This window comes from Geotrypetes seraphini, chromosome 7, assembly GCF_902459505.1.
Source record: "Geotrypetes seraphini chromosome 7, aGeoSer1.1, whole genome shotgun sequence".
Classification (NCBI taxonomy): domain Eukaryota; kingdom Metazoa; phylum Chordata; class Amphibia; order Gymnophiona; family Dermophiidae; genus Geotrypetes; species Geotrypetes seraphini.
Genome location: NC_047090.1, coordinates 75,478,992 through 75,499,468, shown reverse-complemented (window position 1 = coordinate 75,499,468; position 20,477 = coordinate 75,478,992). Strand labels below are relative to the sequence as shown.

General features: G+C 38.9%; 1 protein-coding gene across 5 annotated transcripts in view; it reads left to right on the top strand.

Moving 5' to 3' along the window:
* Positions 1-20,477, top strand: part of ITPR2 (inositol 1,4,5-trisphosphate receptor type 2) — a 665,265-nt gene that overhangs the window by 190,117 nt on the left and 454,671 nt on the right. For 4 of the 5 annotated variants that reach the window (XM_033951965.1, XM_033951964.1, XM_033951967.1 and 1 more), the window contains exons 12-13: positions 2,258-2,418; positions 16,772-16,913. In XM_033951965.1, the coding sequence (XP_033807856.1) occupies positions 2,258-2,418; positions 16,772-16,913 (303 nt within the window). Of the gene's footprint in view, positions 1-1,949; positions 2,124-2,257; positions 2,419-16,771; positions 16,914-20,477 lie in introns of those variants that run through there. The other variant, XM_033951968.1, reaches the window with a different exon arrangement.

Genomic DNA, 20,477 nt, shown 5'->3' with positions numbered 1-20,477 from the left:
CAACAGGCAGTCAGAAGACTGGCAGTCCAGGTTCCAGGGCTTGTTGAGGCAGAGAATCTCCCTGTAGGCTGTTTTAGCTTCCATCTTGCAGCTCCCAGCACACAGCCTATGAGATTGATTTTGGGGGGGGTCTCCAAATTTGGATTTTAAGTGGTTTAGGGGTTAGCCCTAGGTCCCTCCACCCCAAAAATCCTAAAATTGTCTTGTTTTAGGGGTCGTGGTTTTTCCAGACAGTTTATTAGTAAAATCGCTCCTGCAGCGGCTATCTTGGATTTTCCCGATCTGAATTAAAAGCGTTATTCTGCCTCTACAAGGTGTTTTTTGTGGGGTTAGAAGAGAAAGATCATTGAAGGACATCATGTTTGGGAAAATCAAAGGAACCAAGTGAAGAGAGCGACCTGAAATCGGATGGCTATACATGTTGAAAACAACCATGAGGATGACACTGGAGAACCTTACCAAGTTTCAAGTTTATTATGGCTTGATATACTGCTTTAAATACCAAAGCAGTTTACATTGTACAGACTGGCACAAAATCGATTTCTTTATAGATCTGTAATTCATTAAGTTACTAGGACTCGAACATGAGTTGATGGCACCTAACTAACTATGTCCAAAGTGTCTAGACTGTTCTGGTGGGACTTAAGGTTAAATTATATATTACCTTCTAATTTTCTTACCTTGTGTTTCTGCAAACTGTACTAGAACCTACCCATATTTTCTTTTTGTATAGAAGTGATAGTAGTTTTGCTACCTATTGTTTAAGGTTCAGGATTCATACTTGTTTGTTTAAAGCTTTTTAGTTATGCAGGGGAAAAAATCTTTCGCCTTTTTATATATTTGTCCACTGTTTTGATGTTCGTATACTGACTGGCCAAGCTGCTACACAAGATTCTTAACCTTTTATTTGACATTGTTACTCAGAAGCAACATCTGTTTCTATGGCTCTTGTGGGAGATCTGCATTTCCAAATGCCTGTTACTTGGCACTGTTGCTCTCATTCAACATCAAATTACGTAAAGCAGCCGTTTTCACCATCTGCCAATTAAAGTGTTAAGCTTTGACATCACTACTCAGTTTCTCAATCTTCACCTGCTGATGGAATGGCACAAACCTAAGCATCTGAACTGGTCTGGAGGAGCTCAAGGAAAGAAAATGAGCATTTAAGACGCAATCCAGTTGGGTTTTCAGGATTTCCACAATGAATAAGCATGAGATCTATGTGCATGCACTGCTTTCAATGCATATTCATTGGGGAAATCCTGAAAACCCGACTGGATTGCGGCCCTCAAGGAGGGACTTTGAGATCCCTGCTCTAGAGGGTTTAAGTGACCTGGTCAAAATCACAAGGAGTGACGATGGAATCAGAACACTAACTTCCCTGTTTCTGAGCCCTCGACTCCAACCATTAGGCTATTGCTTCACTCCAAAAATGAATATGGTTGGTATAAAAACATAGAAACATGATGAAAGATAAAAGGCAAATGGCCCATCTAGTATGCCCATCTGCAGTAACCATTATCTCTTCTTCTCTCTAAAGAGATCCGACTTGCCTATCCCATGTCTTCTTGAATTAAGACAGTCTCTGTCTCCACCACTTCTTCTGGGAGACTGTTCCACTTAACCCCTCAACCAAAATTTATCTGATGTGCCTGCTTTCTGACTCAAGCTTAATGGTCAGCTCCATAGCTAAGATTTCACTGTCAGTCAGACTATTGGATTAGGAAGAGACTGCATATAGGATTACAAGGAAGGAATGGTTGAGTTCCATAAATATTCAGGTTGTTTCTTGTTTAACTTATATTTTCTTTGATTCATTGTGCCTCTCAGAGGCTTGTTAATGTCTTAACTACATTACTGTTTATTTGGTCATTGATTGTTTTAACTTCATCTGAGCAGATCAGACACCTGGTTTCAGAGAAATCTCCATACCCCTCCTTCTCCTGCATTCTTCTGTAGAGCTGTTGCCAACTTTGGTATGAACTGAAGGAGGCAGCAAAGGCCATAGAGAAGGAGGAGGAGTTGAAAAGCTGTGATTGACATCTTCTGCAGTATGCTCAAGAGCACAGATGGATAACACTGTAGTTCAGCATATCATCCCTATCTACTGGAAAAATATCAAGGTAAAATCCTAATCTCATTTTGGAGTTATTTTTGATCTGAAAAGGGTATATTAATTTTTGAAGTTTAGCTCAAGAAATTTTAACTGTGTATCAAAATTCCAATAAAACAGTATTGTATGGTTTGAAAATTGTAGATTGGAACTTGCCAAACAAAAGAAGACAAGGAAGCTTTTGCCATCATATCTGTTCCTTTATCTGAAGTTCGAGATTTGGATTTTGCTAATGATGCCAATAAGGTTTTGGCATCAACAGTTCAAAAATTAGAGTATGGAACAATTACCCAAAATGAAAGAAGGTGAGTGAGCATTTCTAAATTGTGGAAATTAAAATATAGCAGAGAGCTATGCTTTCCTGCACTATAATGTTGCTCTTTATGGTTTCTTATCCATATAATATTAATTTATTTGATTTTGATGCTTGCCCAACTACAGCTCAGAAATACCCCTCACATTCTGTTTGTATAGGAGTAGGCAACTACAATCCTCATGAGCCATGAACCATTCGGGTTTTCAAGATTTCTACCATGCATATGCATGAGATCAATTTGCATACAATGGAAGTCAGTACATATGAATCAATCTCATGCATATTCACTGCAGGAATCTTGAAAATTCAGCTGGATTGTCCTCAGTGATTGTATTTGCTCACCCATGTGTTAACCTTTAATTTTTTTGATTTATCAAAGTTCAGTAATTAGATGCTATATTTTCTTGGCTTTTGTCATAATATTGTTGCCCAATAATTGCAGTCATGCAAATTCATTTTCTTAGCTAATGAAGTTTTGGATTTTATCTCTGTATTTTCTGAGATATCTGTGTAAAAGTGAAGTATCAAATTGATATTTGGTGAATGCATAATTGGATTTTATTTCTTTATTTTATAAAGTTATATATATAGTATCCTGTTATTGAAATCATTTAATTGCCCATTATGTACAAAAGTGGGCTGAATTAGGGGGAGTTACAAGGGTTGGCAGATAAATTATCCAGATAGAAGCAATATTCAACTGCTATCTAAGGTACCCTTTTTACTAAGATGCTTAAGCATCCAGTGGCAAGTGCCAAATCAATGCGCGAAAATAATGGTTTTTGAGGGGGCATGTCAAGGGGTGAAGAGTGGGCATTTCTATGCTAATCGGTTAATGCAGCTCCATTTCTATGTACTAAGTGGTTAGTGCAAGATTACCATGTGAGCCTTACTTCCTACAAAACGAGTGGCAGTAAGTACTCATTAAAAAATATTCTGTTCAACTTGAACAGAAATATAATATTGTTAAGGCAATTGTATTCTAACATCATGTAAATCACAAGAATAATGAAACATAATAAAAGAAAAAAAAAAATAACAATATGATCCTTTAAATGAGAAAGAAAAAAGGGGAGGAGTGAAAACACCCTTGATCTGGAGACATTAAGGGATAAAAATAAGAAATGACATAAGGAAAACTTCCTAAGAGAAAAAATTATTATCCTTGGACAAGCAGGCAGCATATTTTCACATGTGTGTGATGTCATCCACAGAGCTCAGTACAGACAGTATAAAAAGTGTACTGTCACTTTAAATTTTTTTCAAAGTCTGCCTTCCTACCCGAAGTTGACTTGCAGGCCCATCCCTGGGAGCTAAGAAGTAATGTTTTCTTAGAATGCCTGCAAGTACGTCATTTTTCGCCTTTCCTTTTGTTTTTCTCTCTTATTTTCTTAATAGTTCTTTTTTTTTTTACTTTATTTTATCATCGAGGTTCAAATTTATATAATTTTGACCAAGTTAATTTTGAACCACTCAGTCTGATTTCAAGCTGGGAGTATTGACGTTTTTTCCTTACACATTTCCTTACATTTTTTTCCTTACACATTTTTTTTCCTTACACATTCTTCCCGATATCCTCCATCTCCAGAGAGAAACATTGAGGAATATGATTCGGATCTAACTCAATTTCTCCTCTGATTATCCAGACTTGTCTGTTGAAGAATCTTATGATCTTGAATCAGACCCATCTCCTCCATCCCCTCGCTGGAAGAACCCACCTGAAGTTTATCATTTACAAAATTCATCAGGCAGATGGGACAGGCTCTAACAATTTAAATGGAGTCAGAATCTAAGTGGAGTTGAGCTGTTTGATGCTTTGGATTATAATGAATGGCCGAAAGATTGCCATAAGCTTAATTTTCACATTTTACTGAAAGATGCTATGCTTAAGAACTGGGAAGTTCCTCTCCAAGTCCCAGTGGCTCCACCCAAGTTTGACACTTTATATAGAAATTAATCTTGTCCAGGTTTTAGCAGGCCTCAACTGCAGCATCAATCTCTCCTTGTGACATCTGCTTTAATAATAAACTTAATACAGCATTTCAGGATATATGCCAGCATTCCTCCTGGCAGAACCTTTGATAAATTTGGCTGCAGGATGTTCCAAGGTACCGTGCTTATTAGTAGAATCCCCAGTTATAACTTTTGTAAAAGTTGTTTCATATAAAACGTAATTTCATTATGAACAAGTTTCAAAAGTTTTATTTTAATATGATATACCTCCTATCATTAAGTCTAAGAGGTTTACAAACAAAGTTAAAATAAATATAAAATAAAGAAGGTATTCAAAGACAAAGACAGATACGAACAACTGTAACGTGATTTAAGGGGTAAAAAGTTAAGTGTTGTGGTGGGGCCGATATAGAGCGGGGCTCAGGGAGACCTTGTTTATACTGCTGCCAAATGAATCCACCAACAGATGAGCTAAAGAGACCACCTACCATGAGCAAGTTGGAGTACAAAAGCCTTATAAATTGAACTGCTTCAGCTGTGGGATAGAAGCCTGTGAAGGAGGGAACTTTAACCCTTCTCCATCAATTCCCCCTTCTCTTCTCCATCACTAAACAAGAGGGAGGCTGCCAAAGCCATCAACTTTGATAAGCCATGGAACTCCAGCTTGAGCAACCGTTCAAAACACTATATTGGTCTTCATGTGGGACATTCTTTGTCTGGTTTCTCTTCAGAGGCCAGTCTGATATGGGTAGCCCTACAACCTAGCCCTCCGAGTCATTGAAACACACAAGCCCCTTTACAACTACAAGATGGTGTCCCTTTGGAGGGGAAAATTTTTTATATTTTAATAACTATTATCTTTAGGCCTACCAGGCCTTTTTCAACCTTTTCAAAATCAGTGAGTGTTGTCCTTTTTTCATTTATCCTTAGCCTTACTGTCCAAACCCTTACTGTCCTTTTTTCATTCAACCTTACCCTTACCATTGTCTTTTGATCTTGCATCAGTGGGTTTTCCATCCATGTCCAAGGTTTTAAGTGGGTTCAAATGATGCACTCATTGTCCAAGGACCATTTCAGGTACAGACCCACACAACTGGTGTGTTCAACACCAACCTAGGTCCTGAACACTGGAACATTTCTTGCACAGTCTGCTCTAAATTGTAGAAGAAGTTGCTTAAAGTCAGAAAGTTGAGATATGAAGAATTTTTCAGGTGGACATCAATAATGTCTGAAAATTCAGATGCAAATGCACAGTAACAAACATCTATTTCTTTGGTGCTGCCTGCCTCGGGGGAATCCTGGTTAAAAAAAAAAGAAGCCATATATCTACACATTCTTCACCATCGAAGCGCTCTAAACGTCAACATACTGAGAATGAATCACATATGAAGCGTGCCTCGGAGTCACAATCACTTCAACACTCAATGCCTCAGCCGAAGCCAGAATACAAGAATATGGAGAGCTGGATGCCAAAGATTATATCCCGGGAGCTGAAATGATGGAGGTTGAGCATGAAGACAAAGGAGATGGTGAGGAAGATAAGTGGGAAAGTACCAGCCTCAGTGGCGCTAACAGTGATGGAGAGTGGATTGATGTGCATCATTCTTCAGATGAGGAGCAGCAAGAGATTGCAGAGAAGTTGAAAGTCATGCCAGTAGAAGATCAAAAAGCAAAAGCGGCTGCAGTCAGCACTAGCCGACTCCTAAAACAAAAGGATTTTCAGAAAATCTGCCTTGCACAAATAGCGACAGAACTGAATGCTGCACCAGGCAAAGCACAGAAGAGGAAGAGCATCTCTATAGAGAGTGATGAAGAGAGCAGGGGTGAGCTGCATTCACTGAGGGACATTGAACATCTCTATAAGAAGCCCAAGTCTGATAAAGAAACATGGCTGGCCACAATCATGGCTGGAAAGACAGAGAGAAAAGAGTTTGTGAAGGAAAAAACGAAACTGAATCCATATGCCAGTTCCACCAACATGGAAAAAAAGAAACATAAGAACTTTATGATGCTAAGATAGAGCCAGAACATCCAACCCAAAAATAAATGCTCCTTCACGGATAAGCAGATTGCTTTGCGAGATGCGCTTCTGAGAAGAGGAAAATATTGATGAAATAACTTCTAGAGCATCACATGGAAACCATAATTAACCACTGACTTGGCAGATTGCAGAATCTGTTGCTAGTGAAGGACTGAATATATTCCTACACCTACAAATGAAGAAAGTTTTTATATATACAGGAAGTTCTTTGTATCTAGACAAGATATTAAAAACCTTCTTAAGAGGCTAAACAGAAAAGTTGCCTGAGAGATTATAATATAACATGTACACACTGCTCTGCACTGACAGAAAGAAATGGCCAAAATGGGTATAAGAAACAGAGGTTCTTCCCAAGCTCCTAACTTTCAAACATCCTGTTTGCTCACTCTCCTGGAAGTGTCTGGATTCTATGTGCAGCAAGAAAATGGAACTTTGAAATGCCATGTTTGGATTGAGTACAGTAAAAGTAAATATTTAATGTAAAAAACAAAACAAACTTGAAGGGGAGGAACTCTACAGTTTACTGTTGTTCATTGGATAACATTGTGCTGGAGAGCTGAAGAAGTCGTTTCTGATAGCGCGAGAGGTAACTATAGAGATTGCCTGTCTTGCCTCAAGAAGCTGCAGTGCCATTTGGCTTCCCTGGATTTCTGATTACAAATAGAAGAAAGTTCCTCCAGAAGGCTCTATATATTCTTTCAGTTCTTATTTATTTAGTTGCCATAACGTTTTCTGACCAACGACTCAGCAGCATTAGAATAACTGACCATAATAGTAAATTATATGTTTTTAAAATGGTCTTGTTAATCCATTGGGAGATTCTTGTTCTCTATGAATTTGTTTACATTTGGGGTATTTATAGTGATAGGCAAATAGTGGGATTTGGGTTTAATTTAATATAAGGAACTATATGAATTAACTTCAACTCTAGAATCTTTGTTTATTTTATTTGTTCTATGGATTCTGAATTTTCATTTTATTAAATTTGGTATGTACTTATGAGTTTAACTATGGTTATAATGGTGTCATTTATTCCTTATAGTTTCCATTTGATGGTGTCTAACAGTAGATTCTTTATGGATGTTTATTATTATGGTTTATGACTATTCATTTTGTTAATGGATAATTTCTGGGAACATGGCTGATATTAGTTAATAGAATCTCAGGAATTTTGATATTCTTAGTAGAGTAAAGTTCATAATGAATGAATTATTTATATATATATATATATATATATATATATATTTATTTATTTATTTATTTATATTTATACTATCTTCATGCAAATGTACACACTTGAATGAGTCACATTCTATATATGGGGGGTCCTAAGCTGCGTGTGGAAATTGGTGCACAACTTAATTGTTTATGAAGCCAATCGGCGCCGATAATTGGCAATTAGCACAGGGAAAATGCTTGAGTACCTGACTGTAAAACCACTTAGATAACCTTTATAGACGGTATATAAAAAATCCTAATAAAACTATAATAAAAAAAAAAATGTTCATGTCCTAGAATGTATGATTTGTCTTGTTCTTAAACCCCCCCCACTAATGATAACTAGTAATTTATTTTATTAATTAATTATGATGAATTAACATTATATGGTATTTATAAGCTATTGTGTTTTTATACTTGAACTTATTAATATTTTGCAGAACATGGAGTGTTAATTTGGAATAAATTAAGACGCTTGTGAGGGGGGATGGTGATCTCCGAGTCTAAATGTTTGCATACAGGTTTTCGTGTGATTTACAGGGTTGGGCTGGTGGTGGGAAGGGGGGATTTATTGATTAGAGTCCTGGATGTGTGTGGAAAGTTTATTTTTAAATTTGGTCAATAGGAAATTATTGGTTTATTCTTTAAGATTTTGTAATCAAATAAAATGGCTTTAAAGTTATATTCTTTAAATGTCAATGGACTTAATCATCCCATAAAAAGGAAAAAGATTCTTAATTTTTTGAAGAAACAACAAGCAGACATTTATTTCATACAAGAGACTCATCAGTCAGCTGCCAAGGCGGCTAAATTGGAAGGGGGTGGGTGGAGTGGATAAAACATTGTTTTTTCGCACCAGCAACTGGAAAGAAGGCAGGTGTGGCAATCCTAGTTAATCAGAAGATTTCTACTACATTTGATAACTTTCAGGCTGATCCCATGGGTAGATGGCTCTATGTTAATATTACTTCAGGAAAAGATACCCTGGCGATTCTTAATATTTATGCACCTAATACTAATCAAAATGAAAAGGAGGACACAAATTTCCCATAAAGGAAAGTGTGAAAAGATACTTAAGGATAAACAAAAAACACGCTTATATAAATCACTAACAAATTAAAAAAGTTATTTCTAATAGCAAAGTCTATATCATATTTTCATTTGTGAAGACGCAGGGGGATTGTGAAGACCTGCAATGTGACATAAACACGCTCGAGAAATGGGCTGTGACATGGCAAATGATGTTTAACGTGGATAAGTGTAAGGTGATGCATGTCGGTAACAAAAATCTTATACATGAATACAGGATGTCCGGTGCAGTACTCAGAAAGAGCCCCTAGGAAAGAGACTTGGGAGTACTGGTCGACAAGTCGATGAAGCCATCCGCGCAATGTGCGTCGGCGGTGAAAAGGGTGAACAGATACTAGGAATGATTAAAAAGGGGATCACGAACAGTTCAGAGAAGGTTATCATGCCGATGTACCGGGCCATGGTATGCCTTCACTTGGAATACTGCGTCCAGCACTGGTCACCGTACATGAAGAAGGACACAGTACTACTCGAAAGGGTCCAGAGAAGAGCGACTAAAATGGTTAAGGAGCTGGAGGAGTTGCCGTACAGTGAGAGATTAGAGAAACTGGGCCTCTTCTCCCTTGGAAAGAGGAGACAGAGGGAACATGAGTGAAACATTCAAGATAATGAAGGGAATAGACTTAGTAGATAAAGACAGGTTGTTCACCCTCTTCAAGATAGAGAGAATGAGAGGGCACTCTCTAAAGTTAAAAGGGGTTAGATTCCGTACAAACGTAAGGAAGTTCTTCTTCACCCAGAAATCTGGAAAGTTCTTCCAGAGGCTGTTGTAGGGGAAAACACCCTCCAGGGATTCAAGACAAAATTAGACAAGTTCCTGCTGAACCAGGTAAGGCTAGTCTCAGTTAGGGCACTGGTCTATGACTTAAGGGCCGCTGCGTGAGCGGACTGCTGGGCACGATGGACCACTCATCTGACCCAGCAGTGGCAATTCTTATGTTCTTTTCATCTTTCTTGGGGGGGGGGAGGGAGAGTACAAGCCATCAAAATGATGATTTTGCCTGTGGTTTGTTACGAAATGAGTATGTTACCAGTTTATTTCCAAAGTTCTTTTATAAAAAATTAAATGAGATTCTTACAAAATTTCTTTGGCTGGGTAAAACTGCTAGAATAGCCTTAGTATCTTTGCAAAAATCACAGTCGGCAGGAGGGGTAAATTTCCAAATTTTTACAGATATCATCAAGCCTTTATATTGTGTCAGGGTATGTATTGGTTCCTTCCTGAACTCATGGAGAATCTGCCTGACTGTTTGATAGTGGAAAGTCATCTTTTGGCCCCATTACGTCTTAACCATATTTTGAGTATCAAGCTTCTTCGAATATACAAGGACAATATTATTCTTCAAACTACCTGGAAGACAAAAAATTTATTGATGCCTTAACTTCGGTTTCAGTACAACAATCCACATGTCAATCCCTCCAAGATAAAAATCGGCAAGTCTAAAATTGTCTGGAAACATTGGTTGCAGGCAGGCATAAATACTTTAGATGATGTAATTCAGAATGGAAAAATGGTAAATTTATTACAATTGCAACAATCTTTCGGCATATCAAAATCTCAAAGTTATAAATGGTTGCAGTTGAAACAGGCCATTCAGAAAGGGTTCCCTGATTGGCGTAACTTAAAAAATCAGTATAGCTTGCCAGACCTATGTTTCCAGACAGATTTTCAAGGGCATCAGGCCACCAAGTGGTATAAATTAATATCAGAATATTTGAATAAGAAACCTAAAACAAGTTTAAAAGATATTTGGAGCTTTGAGACAAAGCAGCAGATTTCTACTACTCAATGGCCACGGATTTGGACTTGGAGAATGAGATGTATAGCGTCAGCATCTATGAGACAAACTTGTTTTTTTTTTCTGTTATATGGAATTTTTTGGACCCCTGTTCTTTTACAAAAGTTGTATAGTTCAAAGTTTAATAGATGCTGGCACTGTCATCTTGAAGTAGGGACACTGGACCATTTGTTGTTTTATTGTCCCTTGATACTCAACTTGTGGAAGTCTATTTGGGGTAAAATTAATAGGAAATTGGAGGCTTCTATTCAACTGTCATATGACATTGTTTTATTTGGGACTTTATTGCAACTTGATTGATTCAAAGAAAAACAGACTGCTTATTATGATGGGGGTAGCTATGCAGTTAATAACAAGAAATTGGAAGAACTGGGACAGACTGAATTTTAACTTTTGGTGGGAAACTTTATGTCAATATTATAGATTTGAAAGAATGAATTCTGAACAAATGGGACATAATAAAAAATGTAAGGAAACATGGGGTCCATTAGCGGAATTTGTTAAAACTGAGTAATCGAATAAGACTTTAATTCCTAATTGACCTTTACACACATCCAGGGAGGGTGGGGGTGGGAGGAAATATACTGTGTATCATTATTTGTTTGAATGTAAGTGCTGTTTAATGCATTAATTGACTGTATATTCTTTGCACTTTGTATTTGATTTGAAAATTAATAAAGAATTACCAAAAAAAAAAAAAATCTTCCTGGTAATGTCTTGCTGTACTTAGACTAAGCAGAGCACTATTTTAGCGGGGAAACATCTCTGGACCTTTTTTTTTTTTTTTCTTTTCTTTGGATTTTTCCTCTGGTATTTCATCTCTTTGCACTGTGAAAATATAGAAGCAATCTCTCCCTACCCTATGCACTGGAAGTTAAAGACGGCCATGAACACTGGCCATCTGAAACCAGAAGGTTTGTGAATTGATTTTTCTACTGCTGGCATCATATTAAAGGTACCTATCATATTCTATTTTTTTTTTAATGAAATGGTGTTAGTCCACTTTCCAAGGTAATATAAAGAAATAAAACCTGCTTGATTTTTCACAACTGCAACATTCATTTGGAATTTTAAAATCTCAACAATATAGCTGGTTGCAATTGAAGCAGGCTATTCAGAGTGGGTTCCCTGAATGGAAACATTTAAAAACTTATTTTAGCCTGCAAATCCTTTGCTACCAAATTGATCTAGTAGAACATCAGGCTGCCCAGAGGTACAAATTGATTTCTGGATTTTTTGAATAAAAAGCCAAAAAATAGTCTTAGAGATATCTGGAGCATCGAGATAAAACAGTATATTTCTGTGTCTCGTTGGCCACGAATTTGGACTTGGAGATTGAAATGTACAGCGTCGGCATCTATGAGACAAACATGGTTATTTTTGTTACATAGGATTTTCTGGACCCCTGTTCAATTAAATAAAATAGATAGTTCTAAGACTAATAGATGCTGGCATTATCATATTGATATGGATCATCTGCTATATTTTTGCCAATTTATATTTATATTTTGGAAGTCAATCTGGGGACAAATAAATCTAATTTTGGATTCAGATATTCCACTATCATATGAGGCTATAATTTGTGGAACAATTTTACATGTAAAACCCACTCTAGATAAATATAAGAGTCGTCTATTTATGATCATGACAGGTGTAGCCATGCAATTGATCACGAGTAATTGGGAGAACCATGATAGAATAAGTTACACTTTTTGGTGGGTGAACATATGCACTACGTATAGATATGAAAGAATTAATGCAGAGTATAAGGGACTTAGTGCTGTATTTAATAAAGTTTGGAGCCCATTGACTAAATTTGTGAAATTATAATAATGTATTTATCTTATTTCCTTTTCTTCATGTACCTTTACACATCCATGGGCGGTGGGGGGTTGGAGGGAGGGGAATAAATATTGATGGGGACATTTGGGTAACTTTATTCTTTATTTATAATATATATTAGGTTATATTATGTTGTTATTATAAATAAGATAACTATAAATCTTGAATGTTGTATATGTTACTTTTACAGATATTAGTGTAATTTATATAATACCTACTGTTTATTCAATTGTATGATACTTTTTTAGTTTAAAAATCAATAAAGGTATATATAAAAAAAAGAAATAAAACAAAAAGCAATGGACTAACTCAATGCATTTTATGATGAACTTTTGAAGGTAACCCTTCTCAGATGGATGAATGTGTGAGTTTGTAGTCTATGCATATTCATCAGAAAATACAAACAAACCCCCCTAAAACATTCTAGATCAGCCGTGTTAACAAGTAGTGGGGTATGGGCTCCTACCCCCTGGGTCAGGAAGCTGAGATGTGGCAATGGCCCTACTGCCAAGGAATGGTGCTCAAGGTCACATATCTGACAGGCAAGGAAAACAATCTAGCAGACAGGCTGCGTATGGAGGTGCAACCACATGAGTGGTCCCTAAGGGTGTGTTTCCCACAAGATCTTCCAAGAGTGGGGCATCCCCTTAGTGGAGAGATCTTGGACACAGGGAGGGGAGAAACAGAGGGAAGAGAGAGAGGAGAGACTTGAAGAAAAGGAGAAGGGGTTGGGGGAAATCCACTGCTTATTCCTAGAATAAGCGGCATAAAATCTGTTTTAATCTTTGGGATCTTGCCAGGTATTTATGACCTGGTTTGGCCATTGTTGGAAGCAGGATACTGGGCTTGATGGACCTTCGGTCTGTCCCAGTATGACAACTCTTATGTTTCTATGGGTTAAGAATATATATATATATATATAGAGAGAGAGAGAGAGAAAGATCATCTGGACTAGGGGAAGAAACACAACTAGTGGAGATAGAGAGAGAGAGATGCTGTTCCAGTGACAACCAGTATTTAATTGTGGGTGATTGGGGCACTTGCAGAGTGGTGAATGCTGCTCTAGCTACCTTATTGGGAGGACTGGATGATTGTGTGGGTCTTTATCTGCTGTCAATTACTGTGGTTCTGTGTTATCATGAGGTCAAGGTGAAGAAGGAAGGAAGGAGCGAGGGGAGAAGCTGTACATGGGAAGAGACAAGGACATAGAACCGATGTTGAGTGTAGGAGACAGAAACACAGGGTCAGTGCTGGATACAAGTGAAGTGATAGGAACATTAAAGGGGCTTATTAATATGAGGAGAGAATAGGGACACTAGAGGGTAGACACTAAATTTGGGGGCAGTAGGGATGGGGACACGCTGGACAGGACAGATAAGAGATGCAGAGGAAAGATGGATGGTGGACATCGAGAGAGGAAAAATGTCAAAAGGACAGGAGACCTTGTGAAGAGACTTAAGAAATAGAAAAACACAGAAAAGAGACACTCAGAGTAAAGCAATGCCCAGGTTTTCTGTATAGGCCTGGAATTTGTTTGGAAGGATTAGTGGGAAAGGCTGTACATGAATGGAAGGGAAAGGAGAGGGAATATACTGTACTTGGATTGAAGGGCAAGGAAGAGAGAGTGAATATGCTGTACTTGGATAGAATGGAAGGGAGAGGGGAAAATGCTGCATTTTGGATAGGAGGGCAGTGAGAGGGAAATGCATGTGGAAGGGAAGGGAAAAGAGAGGGTGAAAGGCTTGCTTATAAGGGGGAGGGGTGGGAAAGGGAAACATACTGCACATGAAGGGAAAGGAAAAGGGGAGACAGACTGCACATGAAATGAAGGGAAGAGGGAAAGCTAGATAGATTTGAGAAGGAAGCAGAAACATTGAAGAAAGCTAAATGTGAGAGATCACTTCTTGCCTTGTTTCAGTTTGGCACTGAAGAAGAAAGGAGGTGAGAAAAGAAAAAGCAGATAGAAAGGAGACCTGGAAACAGCAACAATTTATTACTTCTATAGCGCTATCAGGTGCACGCAGTATTGTACATTGGACGTGCAAGAGATGGTCCATGTTCAAAAGAGCTTACAATTTAATTATGACAAACGGGACAGAAGGAGGAGTCAGAACATAGTGCTCGTGTAGGGAATTAGAGGTGGGTTAATGAGGCAGAATAACATAGAACAAAAATTAGAGTCTGATCTTAGTATTCATGTAGGGAATTAGAGGGGGCGTTAGGGGACTATAGAGGGGATGATAGATAGAAACGTTGGTAGGGTTAGGATTTAAACGCAACTTCAAATAAGTGGTCTTTCAGCCTGGATTTGAATGTCGCCATAAACGGAGCCTGATGCAACAAGCCAGGCAGGTTGTTGCAGGCATGTGATACAGCAAGATTGGAGTTGGCACTAGAGGAGAAGGTTACCAACAGGAGGGACTTGTCTGATGAATGGAGTTCTCAAGGGGGGGGGGGAGAAAATAAGAGCTGCAGAGCGAATACACTTGAATGTCAGTAAGAGGAGTTTGAATTGTATGCAGAGTTGGACAGGCAGCCAGTGACGTGACCTGAGGAGAGGAGTAATGTGGGTATAACAACCCTGGCAGTATTTTGAACAGATTGAAGGGGAGAGATGTGGCTTAGTGGAAGACCCGCGAGAAGCACATTGCTGTAATCCAGACAAGAGGTTAAGAGAGCGTGGATGAGGGTTCTGGCAAAATGCTCAGAAAAGAAAGGACAGATTTTAGCAATATTGTAGAAAAAGAAATGACAAGTTTTGCCAGTGTGATGGATATGTGATGAGAAGGAGAGAGACGAATCAAATATGACCTCGAGACTGCGAGCTGACGAGACAGGGAGGAGAGAGTGTTATCCACCGATATAGAGAAGGGGGGAAGGGGAGAGGCTGGTTTAGGAGGAAAGATAAGGAGTTAAGTCTAGGCCATGTTTAATTTTAGATGGCGGTGAGACATCCAGGTAACAATATTAAGAACACAGACTGAGGAAAGCAGAACAAGGTGATCAAAGTAATAAAATCGCTAGACAACAAAGGTAGGACAATGATTTTATTTTAAATTTAGTGATTGAATTATGTTGGTGTTGAGAATTTACATCTGTTGACTTTATTTTGCACTGTATAGGAGGACATGCATTTCTTTTTGTTCTCATCCCATGTCATTATCATATATCTCCTTTCCCCATACCATCATTATCACCTACCCCTCCCTCTTACTGCAGCCTTTTTTCGAAATCACAATGGCCTATATGCTCAAAACTCACCGTGTCTTTAATGAGCGATACTAAACCAGTTTTAACCAGTTTAGTGGCAAAGTATTTTACCTACCGATGCACATAATGGCTCTCCGTGGTCTTTTCTGTGCTTTCTAGCAGCCTCCGACTCTGCTATGCAAATGTTGTATAATGAGGTCCTTAATATTAAAATGAGCACTCTGAGTGATGCCTTGGTAATGCACAAAATGAAATGCTGATTTTTAATACTCTGAAATCTTTGACAGGTTTGGAGGTGTCGGTAGTGTTAAAAAAAAAAAAAAGCACCAAACAGCTGAGCAGCAGAAGTCCTGAAGCAGCTTCCTGCTGTTCAGCTGTTTGGGGCAGGAACAGTACAATATCTATCTCCATTAGAAAAAAAAAAAAAGGACCCTTCCCCTGATGACGGCCACCCTCCCCCACTCCTGAACTTAAAAGAATTAAAAAGAAAATCAACCCCCCACACCCCTGTGAAGATCGGCAGGAGGGATGCAGGAGTGATGACAGCTATGGCCCACCTCAGCTCTTTTTCTTATCAGGTCCTGGCTGGCCACTTGGTTTTACAGTTCGCCTTTGTTTCCACTACTTGTGACTTGGATTGGCCACTGGACATAGGAGCCAATTTTTGAAAATGATTGGGGGTGGTAAATCTAATGGAACCACTTCCTAGACAAAGCCAAAGAGTTTACTTAATATTGGGGGTGCCCAAGACCCACAGTACTGGCTCCTATGCTTGGAAGCAGGATACTGCACTAGATGGACCATTGTTCTGACCCAGTATAGCCATTTTTATATTCTAATCTAATCTAATCTTTGATCTTATATTCCCCGAAGGGACTTGAACCGGATTAAATGAGAATTCTAGCAATTATCTGTAAGGTATTTCGTAAACAAATATGTTTACAGGATTTTTCTAAAACGAGTCAATGATGCAAGTGTTCTGATATCTGGAGGAAGGTCATTCCAGATCTTCACCATTGTAAAGACTAAAGAATATTCTAATGTTATGACATGGGTTGAGAAATAAGTGGCTTAACCTAACTTTTCAACTGATTGTGATTTCTGACCTACCAGTGCTGCACCAGATCAGCTGGTTTGTTTTTCTTACATTTAACATTGCTCATTAATAACTATTTATAACTTTATTATAGGTTTGTAACCAAGTTGTTAGAAGACCTTATCTTCTTTGTGGCTGGTGTAAATAATAATGGACAAGATGTTTTAGACATGGTGGTCATGAAACCAAATCGAGAAAGACAAAAATTAATGCGTGAACAAAATATTTTGGCACAGGTAAGCTCTCTGAATATTGTGCATTTACAGAAATATGATTAATTTCTGAAACTAGCTTTTGACCTTTGCCATTACCAGCTTTTAGCTTTAGACCAACTCATGATCGTCTATCAAATAAGAACTTATTAAAATCAGAACTTCCCAAATTTTTCACACTTGGATTCTATATATGTTGCTCACATTTGCATGCCCAAATTTGTGTGTGCACTTGAAATACGCTTGCAAATTAATTGAATAATGAGCTCTGAACCATCAGTAATTGGGTTCTAAGAACTAATTATTGATGCTGATTGGTACCCATTAAAATTTATGCGCACATCTGGCTGCATGGTATTCTATAAGGCGGAACATCCAATTTCTATAGTATGCCTCTCAAAAAGGAGGCATAGCTATGGGAGGAAAATGTTATTTGCATAGTTATGGAGTACTGGGTTACTGTGCCCAATTTGGGCACCCACATTTAATACCAGGTTTCAGCAGGCATAAGCCTGATGCAGGATTTGGCATTAAGCACAATTCTAGAAAGGATGCATGCCCTTTATAGAATAGCAATGGTAGTGCCAATTTTTTTTCTGTGCCCATTTTTGAGGGCCAATTTGGGGATGCTAGGGAGCGGGAAAGCAGAGCAAAACTTCCAAAGATGCAGCAGTTAACCTTGCACCTCCTCTAGGAGTGGTAGAGGTTTGTGTGGCATTAGGGTATGTCAGTTTTGGAGATGTCATAATTTTAAAAAGCATTGGTGAAAAAAGCCCATTTCATGTGGAGAATAAACATCTAGCTTTAAATTTTGTATAATATGTTATTTACCTACCTGGAATGTCTAGGAAATTATGCAAAAGTATACAAATTATAGTTGACTCCACCTAAGTGCACGTTGGTTAAGTGCACGCTTCAGTTATTCGCAGCCTATCACCATGGTCCCCGTTTTTTTTTACATTAAAGTCAATGGACGTAAACTCCGGATTATTGCAATTCTGATAAGCACACAATCCGCTTGTGCACACTGATGTTATAGGTCCCATCTCTATTTGTTCACATTATGTTCACTCTGGTTAAAAGCAATCACGTTCTCACGTGGATGAGCCACGTGTTTTGGATCAGCAGTCTAGGCTTGGCCAGGTGTTCAAACTTTCGGAACTGCACCATGGCGTCGTGTGGACAAAAATCTTTGTCTTTGGCTGAACTTGTCACCATGCTAGACTAAAGTCATTATCTTTGGCTGAACGTGTCTTAAGAGACCAATGGAAGAGTCAGGTCTCTATTGCAAAACATTACAACATTCATCCTAGCCAGATTTCTCGGATTTACAAAAAAAAAAAAGCAAGCCATATTGAAAGACTGGCAAAAGAAAAGCAATCCTACCAGAAAATGGAAAAGAATTGGAGATGTTGAACAGGCGTTGCTGCGATGGTTTGCTGAAGCTAGAAGTCATCAACTGCTAATCAGTGGGCCTCTGCTGATGGAGAAAGCAGCACAGCTATTCGAAGAACTGGGTTTAGAAGACTTCAAAGCAACAAACGGATGGCTAGAGAGGTGGAAAGTTCATAATGGCATATTATTTAAGAAGCAGCATGGCGAAAAACAAGATATGGATGAGTTTGGTGCAGAAAGATGGGTCATGGAAGTGTTGCCATCTGTCATTAGTGGATATTAACCATACGATGTTTTCAACACCGGTGGTTCATGGACTCACATGGGTGGGATATGGCTATACCGGACTACAATCTACTTCGTCAGGACAGAGAGGGCAGGTTAGGAGGGGGGGGGGGGGTAGCTCTATACATTAAAGAGGACATCAAAACCACCAGGATCACAGATGTCAAGTACACCGGGGAGTCCCTCTGGGTAAACCTGGCAAGAGGCAGAGAAAAATGCCTGTATCTAGGTATGGTATACAGACCCCCAAGACAACTGGAAGACATGGACGCAGAATTAATTGAAGACATAGAGAATATCACTCTACGAGGAGAAGCTGTACTGCTAGGGGACTTCAATATGCCTGATGCAGACTGGAACTCATTTTCAGCGACAACCAGCGGTAGCAGGAGGCTCTTAACCTCCATAAAGGGAGCACGTCTCAAACAAATGGTAATGGCGCCCACTAGGGCCCAGGCGATCCTCGATCTGGTACTCACCAACGGGGAAAGCGTCTCAGAGGTCTCAGTAGGAGATACGCTAGCCTCCAGCGACCACAACATAGTATGGTTCAACCTTAGGAAAGGCTTCCCTAGATCAAACACGAAAACAAAGGTACTCAATTTCCGGGGCACAGATTTCGCACGCATGGGAGATTCGTCCATCGGACGCTGCAGGACCAAGCGGAGACCGATGATGTAGAAGCTAAGTGGTTAACACTGAAATCAACCATACATGAAGCAACTAGCCGCTTCACAAAATCAGTAAATAAACGACAAAGAAACAATAAACCCCAATGGGTAACCGCGGAGATCTCGCACCTCATTAAGGAGAAGAAAAAAACATTTCTCTCCTACAAGCGCACGGAGAAAAGAAACATAAGAACATAAGAAGCGCCATCTCCGGATCAGACCTTCGGTCCATCAAGTCCGGCGATCCGCACACGCGGAGGCCCTGCCAGGTATACACCTGGCTTATTTTATAGCCAAAATTGACCAGGGATGTTTTTTCCTATGCTGCTTTAAGTTGTATACGGCAGACATAGAGATCCTCCAGGTGATTGTTTCCTTTCCCTGGAAGAAACTGAGGTCTTTTCTCCATTTAGAAATACATATCTTATCTTGTGTTTCACTCCTCTACAGTAGTGGATATAAATAGGAATAATTTTTGTGAATTTTTAATATATTCCTTTTGCTATTTTTTGAATATTTTATTTTATAGCCAACCATATCTTTATATGCCTCTCTCAAGGAGATATGCATCTAGTTTGCTTTTGAAGCCTAGGACTGTCGATTCCGCAATAATCTCCCTTGGGAGAGTATTCCAGATGTCAACCACTCTCTGTGTGAAGCAGAACTTCCTGATATTAGTCCTGAACTTGTCCCCCCTTAGCTTCATCTCATGTCCTCTTGTCCGTGTCAAATTGGACAATGTAAATAATCTTCTCTGCTCTATTTTGTCGATTCCTTTCAGTATTTTGAAGGTCTCGATCATATCCCCACGCAGTCTCCTTTTCTCAAGGGAGAACAATCCCAGTGTTTTAAGTCGATCCTCATATTCCAGTTTCTCCATACCCTTCACTAGTTTAGTTGCTCGTCTCTGCACCCTCTCCAGCAGTTTTATATCCTTCTTTAGGTAGGGAGACCAATGTTGGACGCAGTATTCCAAGTGGGGTCTGACCATTGCCATATAAAGCAGCATTATAACTTTCTCCGATCTACTCGAGATTCCTTTCTTTATCATGCCCAACATTCTATTTGCCTTATTTGCCGCTGCCGCGCATTGTGCCGACGGCTTCAGGGTCCTATCTATCAGTACACCCAGATCCCTTTCTTGTTCACTTTTTCCCAGAGTTGCACCTGACATTCTGTACTCGTATTCCTTATTTTTACTGCCTAAATGCATTACCTTGCATTTCTCCACGTTGAA